Genomic DNA, 9,377 nt, shown 5'->3' with positions numbered 1-9,377 from the left:
TGTGATAATTGCCCTAGACACGTTTTACTGTTTCAGGAGGAGGATCAAACAGTCACCCAACAAAAAAAAGAAACCAGCACAGCTGGTGATTTATATGCAAGTATGCAATCGAAGACCTTTGCCGTGCTATTCCTAGGACTGCGTGAAGCATCAATGCTGCCGAACGAGTTACCAATTCAAAGCTCACATTGAAAGAATATGTTACACTTCAATAAATGTTCAACAGATGTGGTTAAAGCAACTGCAATGTTAGGTGAAAGCATCTATCCATAAGAGCCAAAACAGCTTTGAAGTAGAAGATTAACAGCAACGACCAGATGTACCAGAAATCCCCCAAGGAACTACACCAAGATAGACTACTACTGGTGAATAGACTATCAAGATGGATTCATGTAGGGACAGTCAAGAAGGCAAAGATGTATCTTTGTTAGATAAACTGTATTATACTAGACAATGGGCAGCAGCAGCCATTGTTATCAGCAAATGTACACAAACACAGCAAGATGATAAAGAAAACCTGTAGTAGTTCCAAGGGCTAACATTGGTGGCCTCTCCTCCAGCAAATACTAATTCTCTGGCTCTTATGGTAATTCGAAGGCTTCAATCTCATCTAGGCTTAATGAACTCAGAAGCAGTCACATGAGCACTTTTAGGTTCACAACTGTCAAAACTTCAGTGGCAATGGCAGGGTAAACAGCTGCTTGGGGTCCCCCATCTGCACTGGCTGGAGGAAGAAGGTATCAGCCTTCTAAAAGACTGTTGCTGTATCACCCAGATGTTGACGTTTGTGCCAGTTTCAATAACTAGTTCAAATTTTAACTTTTGCTACCAAGTTTTTATACATCTTCCCCCTCAAAACGCGTTGGTTTATGTCCAGTTCTCATTTGATTTTACATTGGAATATATAGGTATCTAGACTACCACATCATGATGTGGCATTTCAATTTCATATTCACTCAGCCCAAGCTGCCAGCCTTGTACCCAAACACTCATCATTCACACTACTCCCACACCATTAAGTCCCCTCTGTTTGTGATGGGGAGAAGTCGCTGGACACACTGGGAATTAATCATCTGGATTTCTCTGTAAAGTGTTTATATAGGAGTAGCGAGTATGAGGGTCTCAGTGATGGAGGGGTATCCTAACCTTAATATATTGAGTTCCGTAGAAAGAAATGTCCTTGCTACAAATATGCAGGGTATTACAGTCATTTGGAGTTCTCATCTTATGTGCAGGGCATGAAAGGCAGTCTTGATCTCATTATACAGGGTGAATTTGAAGAAGGTCACAGGAACTTACAGGGGCTAGAAAGGTTCTAATTCCAAATGCCTGCAGGTCACAGAGGAATCAGGATGGGTGTCTGGGATTAAGATGTTCTGATCTCGTTGCTGTAAAGAATAAAGGAGTTTCTGTTACGGCAGGAGCTTGATCCCATTATATACTAGGGATGGAGGAATATAATGTGATATAATTTGCAAGATATGAAGTAATATGTGGGTTTCAAACATTGGGTATTTCTGGCCTCATTGGGCACTAGATTTGGAGGAAAAAGAGGTCTTGATCACTTTACGAACAGGGGAGCAGATCTCATTTACAAGGAATAGGGATCTCAATGACTGTGGAAAGTAGATATATCTTGCTATAAACGAATAAGAAAGAATAGGAGGGGGCAGTCATTGGTAGGGGGAGTTCTCATTATGTGTAGGGTATGGAGGAATATAAGGGGCTCCGTGATCAGTAGAGGGGTCTTATTATATCCAGGGTACGGAGAACAGGAGGAGCTTAGTGATTAGTGGTGGTGGGGTTCTCATTATTTTGCAGTTAACCGAGGAATAGGATGGGGGGGTCATTATATGCAGGGTATAGTAATAGGAAGGGTTAGTAATTAGTAGGGGGGTTCTCATATGCAGGGTATAGGAATAGGAGGGGGCAGTCATTAGTAGGGGGTTCTCATAATGTGTAGGGTATAGAGGAATAGGTGGTCAGTAATTAGTAGGGGGTGGTCTCATTATATACAGAGTATAGAGGAATATGATGATCTCAGTTATTTGTGGGGAGGTATCATTATTTTGCAGTGAATAAAGGATTAGGATGGGGTGGGTTAGGTTCATCCTATGCAGGGTATAGGAATAGGAGGAGGCAGTCACTAGTAGAGGGGAGGTTCTCATTATTTTGCAGTGAACGAGTAGGATGGGGAGGCGGGGGTCTCATTATATACAGGGTATAGTAATAGGAGGAGACCTTAATTAGTAGGGGGTTCTCATTATATGCAGAGTATATTGGGAGGGGGGGGTTATTTTGCAGTGAACGAGGAATAGGATGGGGGTTCTCATATGCAGGGTATAGTAATAGCAGGAGACCTTCAATAGTATACAGGGTACAGTAATAGAAGGGGCAGTCATTAGTAGAGGGGTTCCTCATTATATACAGGGTACAGTAATAGAAGGGGCAGTCATTAGTAGAGGGGTTCCTCATTATATACAGGGTACAGTAATAGAAGGGGCAGTCATTAGTAGAGGGGGGGTCCTCATTATATACAGGGTACAGTAATAGGAGGCAGTCATTAATAGAGGGGGTCCTTATTATATACAGGGTACAGTAATAGAAGGGGGCAGTCGTTAGTAGAGGGGGGTCCTCATTATATACAAGGTACAGTAATAGAAGGGGGCAGTCATTAGTAGAGGGAGTTCTCATTATGTACAGGGTACAGGATTAGAAGGGGCAGTCGTTAGTAGAGGGGGGTCCTCATTATATACAGGGTACAGTAATAGAAGGGGGCAGTCATTAGTAGAGGGAGTTCTCATTATGTACAGGGTACAGGATTAGAAGGGGCAGTCGTTAGTAGAGGGGGGTCCTCATTATATACAGGGTACAGTAATAGAAGGGGGCAGTCCTTAGTAGAGGGAGTTTTCATTATGTACAGGGTACAGTAATAGAAGGGGGCCTCATTATGTGTAGGGTATAGGAGTCCCATGTGCTGGGTAAGGAAGGGCTTCCAGGTACACGTTGGTGACATGTACGGTGGGCGCAGGCCCCCCAGGAATGTCCCCTCCCGTGGCACAGAATTACCTCTGATGTGTGGAGGGGAGATGTTTTCGCCGCTATGGCCGGAACGGAGGAGGATTGTAGAACCCCGGTGAGGAATGGACGCTACACTGGGGTGGTGGGGGTCTCCACCATAGGGGGGCGCTGCTCGTTTTGCCGCCGCTGACGTGTATGTGGAGTTTTAAGGAAATGTGAAGGATAGAGCATCCCTTCTCGCCCACCTCTCACACACACCTGTCCTCGGACCCTCACCTGCCGGGAATGAGCTGCCCAGCTCTACCTCACATCGCTCCGAACACCTCGGCCGGGCCCAGCGCGCTCCGCTCTCCTCAGCTGCCGGAAACACTCTCAGGCCTCGCCCAGCACACATTTCCGGGTCGGCGTCCCTCCTGTCGGCCCCACCCACCGCGCTCACATCATCCAGTACGCTAGCGCTAGGGTCGCTTCTCTACTTTTTTTTCCCTCAAACAACTTTATTGCTTACAATTTTGGATGTACAACAATGTGTCCTGTCAGAATCAGATGCACCGCATTCAGCTCACATCCGATAAATGTTCGGTTTTATGGGACAGCACCAGATCCTACGGTATATTGTTGGAATTGCCTCTGATTCGAAATTCTGAAAACCTTTATATTTCAATGCCCAAATTTGTGACAACCGCTTGTTACAGCTGGAAGTTTACAGTGCAGCTAGAATAGCTGCATTTTAAAGGGTTATTAAACCCTCATTAGGGGAAGAGTGACAACTTGGGAAAAGAGAGGAGGGGGGAGAGTGACATCTGGGGAAAAGAGGGGGACGGGAATTGACAACTTGGGAAAAGAGGGGGGCGGGAGTTGACAACTTAGGAAAAGAGGGGGGATTGATAACTTGGTAAATTAAGGAGGGGGGAAGTGACAACTTGGGAAAAGAGATGGGATAGGGGGATTTGGAAGGTGACAACTTGGGAAAAGAGTTTGGGGGGAGGTGACAACTCTGTGAAGCAGACATGGCTTCCAAACTCAACTGAGGAAAAGAGCCCGGAGTCCTTAATGATTAGTGGGAGGAAAACACCCAGCAATTCTGTTAGTGGGCAGATGAATGCCATGATGTTGGTGTCAGTGAATAAAAAAAAAGCATCAATGTCAGTGTTATATAAAAAAGAACGTGAGGGGGAAGAACATCGCTCTTGGTGGAGGAGCAAAACATTGGTGTTGGTGGGGGAGGAACAAAATATTGGTGGCTTTGGGGGAACAAAACATTGGTGTCATTTGGGGGAATCACATTGGTGTCACTTGGATGGGAGAGCAGGCTGACCAGAACCATCTTGATAAAAGTTAGGCTACTTTCACACGAGGTATTCAGGGATTCCTGCAACAAGAACCTTAAGATTCCTGTGGCAGGAATCTTAGGTGTCCCCCGTTCAATAAGTACAGTGGCCACATCTGAACGGGGGACACCTAAGATTCCTGCTGCGTCCCGGAATGCGGCATAAGTCCCTGTGTGCATGTAGCTTAAGTGACTGAATTTGAGCGTCACGTGATTTTCTCTCTGGATGTGCTAGGGGAGAGATAACAAGCTCCTCTGGTACCCTTTAGGGGTATTTTGTAACTTCTTGGAGAACTTTCACCTATCAAGTCCCAATTCGTCTATGGGGAAGAGTGAAGGAACCGAAAGTACCATGTATGTGCCATTGTCAAAGCCAGGCAAGGGTTGTGCTGAGTTAGGACACTTGTAGACTGGGGTGGATGATGGAGATGATGTCTCCTCACTTGTTTTCAGTCAGATATCTGCCTCTTGCCAGCCTTTATGTCATGGAATTTGACTGCTTGGTGCAAGGAATATTAAGTGAATCTGCCACAACCAACGTGAGAAACTGCAGATGGAAGCTGCCATTCGCTGACTCCTGCTTCCATGCCAGTGCCAAGCAGAGAAGCATGGAAAAAGGTGGACAGGAGGTGCTGGACACAAATCTTCTTTTTGAGAACAGCAAGGAGCTGATCTCCCTCCCTCCTCCTCCTGACGCCATCCCGAGCCGGTCCCGGGCCGCAGATGGGGCAGCGGATCCCGGGATTAAAGGTGAGGGGTCAGGAGGGGGGAGATGGCGGCACCCGCGATCGCGCGGGGGGGCCTCCGAAATTTACGCCATACAACCGATCGGCGGCTATAGAGCCGCTGATCGGTTGTATGTGAAACAGCCGTTAACGGCTGTATTAACAAGCGGGTCCCCTAGTGCGCGCGAGCAGGAAAAAAATGCCGTCTGGCGACGGCAACCCGCGGATAGGAGTCAGCCGTCCGTCCGTTTTTTCTTAACGGGCGGACGGCAAGAGGTTAAAGAAAGACATTTTTTGGGCCTGGTTGCTTGGGTTCAGCAGCACTCCACAAAGCGGGGGGCCACTGAGATTGAGAAATTCACATGTAATAGAGCTAATAGGATCGCCACGTTTTAGGAGTCTTTTACAGATTCCATGGCAAAGCAACAGCAAACTAATGCTTTTCAGGGGCTAGACAATCCTACTTTCTATGTTGAAGTACTAAAGCTGTATGGACACTGCAACTTTCAGTCGGTTCTTGATGAAGCAGCTGAAATTCGCACAGTGGCTGACGCTGCCGGGACACTTTCAGCTGCCATCCCTTGATGCTGGACGGAAAATCTTCGAATGAACAGAGCCGGCAGCCAATGAGCTGCCGGCTCTGTTGGGGAAATCTGACAGCGGCCGGCGGCACAATGAAGACATCTGGAGGCTCCTCAATCTACGTTTGTAAGCATTGATGGCGGAATCTGTAATATTTTCTTCATTCAGCCCGCTGGTTGAATGATGAAATAATTACAGTGTATGGGCAACTTTACTGGACTCGGGGCAGAGCTCCTGAACAATCAGAGCTGGGGAGGAGATATGCAGGAGAACATCCAGTGAGTGTTAGTGCCAGCAGCGAAAGCATTTGTCTAGCCCCCAAAATGCGTTGGCTTCCGGTTGCTTTGTCTTCAGTTTATCTTTGTTCAGCATTCTTAGCTCTAATTATGAATGGGAGTTGGTAAGGATTTAATCTGAAAAGCAGAAAAACAGGAAAATCTGTACAGAATGGTTCTCATTGAGAAGACCGACATTTTCCCAGACACACCCTGGGTACATCTTTGGAAATCAGAGGTAGCTGGTACATAAACACTATTCCCGGGTGGCACACAGTCACCGTAGCATTGCCCGATGTCCTTAGATTGAAATGCAATAAATATCTAATTCTGTAAAGACTCAAACAAACCATCTTGATGCTATAAGAATGGAAATCTTCACAGCCATGGCTATCCTGCAGACGAATAAAGCTGGTGAACTGCCATGGCTGCTAGGCCAACACAGTTTTCCCAGAATCCCTTGTAGTTGGTCCTTTGTTAAACTGGAACATTAAAGTGTATGGGAAGTTAAAAACTATTTTTCAAGTTTTGGACAGAGTGGGACATTTTCTGAACTTCTGTTGGGTTCTTACTGCTGTCTGGGGCTTTGTCAGAGAGATTTACCCTCAATTCCTGTCCTGCTAACCATGGTTTCACCAGACAGGAAGTGAAAGACAGTAACACAAATCTGACAGGGGCTCTGGCCTTCCCCTTCTCTACTGAGGAAAAGCAGTTTTAATTATGTGTTGCGGAACATACCATCTCTACAGCGGAGGAGGAGATCGGCGGAATGGACTGGTCTAGGAGCCAGCCGGCTCCAGGGTTCAGGTGAATATAACCTTTTTATTTTACACCCTAGATAAAGCGAGCACTTAACCCTTGCAGTGCGGGTGTAGCCCTACTGCAAAAGGTTAGGAATAATTTTTCTCAGATTTCTTCTTATGTAGGAACTCCAGCCAAAACTTGAGAAGGATTAGAACATCTGTCTGGTTTTTAATGCTGTCTGTTGCCTAATTCCTCCTCAAGTTATGTCCCACTGACTGCAGGTACTGAAAAGAATCTCATCAAAGGGAACACAAGTAATAGCAAAAACAGACAGAGGTTCAAGCAGGAACAAAATTCCCCTAATCATTATCTTCTTTATGTCTTAGTTGGAGAGATTCCCTTCACTTCCGGTCTAGGTGACCATGCAGGAAGTGAGGGGAGATTCTAATAATGGTGTCACAGACAGCAGCGAAGACTGGACAGAAGAACAGGGCCTTCCTTGCTCCATGGTAAACTAAAAAGACAGCTTTGGCTGAAGTTGATCTTTGACACAGGGCGTCAAATTATTCTGGGTGTTAAAGTGATCAGCTAATTTACAATTATTCGCAGCCCCTCCCAGCATCAGAAACTAAGCCGGTTCTACCACTAGAAACACTAGAACACTATAGCAAAGTTTTAAATAAGAACTTGAGTTCTTATTTAAGGAAGCCCTTTGAAACCCAAGGTATAGTTTAAAAGTAAAAAGCACAATAATCACTACATAAAAATGTTACCCTGTAGTGGAAAAGCAGTTATATCAGAGTACTTGACACCAACAATAATATGTTCATATCTACCCTTCCCTGTGTAACATTCTGACTTAAAGTGACACTAAACTCAGGAGTGAAATCTTAAAGATGCATTCAAGTACCTTAACTATAAACAAAAATGTATCTTATTTGTGTATCACTCGGCTGTAGATCCTCAAATCATCTCTGAATTGGTGCTGACACTGTCCTTCCTTCTGGTGGGTGGCTACTATTGTTCCCCATGGTCCCTGTGTGTGTTGTAAAGTAGTCACCGCTCCAAGGTCACTCCTGTGATGGACTACAATCTCATTACAAATTAGTAAACTAAACGTGAGATTGTAGTCCATCACAGGAGTGAGCTTGGAGCGGTGACTACTTTACAACACACACAGGGACCATGGGGAACAATAGTAGCCACCCTCCAGAAGGAAGGACAGTGTCAGCACCAATTCAGAGATGATTTGAGGATCTACAGCCCAGTGATACACAAACAAGATACATTTCTGTTATTAGTTAATGTACCTAAATGCATTTTTAAGGTTTAAATTCTGAGATTAGTATCACTTTAATTTAAATTTAAAAATGTAAACTAACTGCATTGAGAAAGCTGGCCTTGGGGCAGCAGAGAGAGTAAATCTTGCCATATTTATATTATATTTGTTCCAGATAATACTGAAAACCTGGCTCCTCAAGTCATTTGTGGGCTGCTAGTTTGCATTCCAAACTGAAGCCATGTAATGTTCCTGCAGGCCAATATTCAAGGGCAAGGAGAATTAACTACTTTAAGGCCCCATTTATCGAGCGATTTTTGCAGCGATACGTCGCTCAATATCGTCCCCCCCATGCTGCTTTCAGGACTTACCTTAAATGATACCTCTTGATCAGATCATCTTCTTTCCAGTAGTTTTCAGGAGTCCCTCCAGTGCTGGTGTCGGTCTCTGATCCAGCGCTGGCTGCTGTGTCTTCTGTGTCCCACAATGTCTGTCTTTAATGCACGCTCTGGGCCGCGTGCATTTACTTACCCTGTGTCCCTTCTCTACTCCTGGCTGAAGATCTCTACTGCGCATGCGCCTGCCGCATCATCCTTCATGGCCGCTCGAGAATCTTTAGACGGGAGCAAGAAGCCAGGGGTAAGTAATTACCTATTTGGTAACTTTTTTTTATTTTTTTGTTTGCTTTTGCATTGTTTTTTCATGCATTTCTAGCAGTAGATATATGCAAAAATCCCTAGTATTTAATTCTATTTTAAGGACTTCGGATCAATGTTCATGTTTTTAGCTTGAGATTATTAACCAAGAGTTTTGCCATTGGCATATAAACATGCCTAGTCTTGTCCTAAACTGCAACGTTCCAACAGACAGAGAAGTAATAAGATTCCTATGTGTTTGTCTATTTCTTATACCAGGTTTAAATAGATTAGATCAAATTTTGTTGAAAGGGGTCCCAACTAGTGATGGGTCGAATACCCCCGTGTTCGGTTCATATTCGAACACCCGAACGGCCGAAAAGTTCGAATACGAACTCGAACCTAATGCAAGTCAATCGGGGTCGAACTTTCGAAAATCATTGTCCCCTTTAAGAGGGCTTATATGCAAGTAATTGGTCATAAAAGGTGTTTGGTAACAGAGTTTGGCTACATACTTCCCAAATTGAAGAAGATCTACTACCTCTAAGTTTGCTTCCTTTACCCTGTAGACTGAGTAACAATTTATACATCTCTGTAACCTGCACACATTATTGGTCTATAGGTTATATCATATTTTGCTTTTTTTTTTTTTTTTTTTTTAATGCTCTCTGTGGATAAAGTGAATTGTTTTTTGTTCTCTTTGTGTAGATGTAGTTTAACAAATCACACTTTCTTTGATTTTTTTTGTGCTTTATGTATATACACCGAACTAGGTCTTATTTTCGG

General features: G+C 44.5%; 1 protein-coding gene across 1 annotated transcript in view; it reads right to left on the bottom strand.

Annotated features, from left to right (window-relative positions):
- ZBTB34 (zinc finger and BTB domain containing 34) overlaps positions 1–3,439 on the bottom strand; it is a 33,217-nt gene extending 29,778 nt beyond the window's left edge. Inside the window, exon 1 of the mRNA XM_018567669.1 lies at positions 3,298–3,439. Coding sequence (XP_018423171.1) covers positions 3,298–3,415 — 118 coding nt within the window. The 5' untranslated portion in view covers positions 3,416–3,439. The remainder of the gene's footprint in view (positions 1–3,297) is intronic.
- Positions 3,440–9,377: the final 5,938 nt, after the last annotated feature.

Source organism: Nanorana parkeri, unplaced genomic scaffold, assembly GCF_000935625.1.
Source record: "Nanorana parkeri isolate BGI_ZX_2015 unplaced genomic scaffold, ASM93562v1 scaffold1081, whole genome shotgun sequence".
Classification (NCBI taxonomy): domain Eukaryota; kingdom Metazoa; phylum Chordata; class Amphibia; order Anura; family Dicroglossidae; genus Nanorana; species Nanorana parkeri.
Note: the sequence above shows the minus strand (reverse complement) of the source record. Positions and strands in the feature narration are given on the sequence as shown.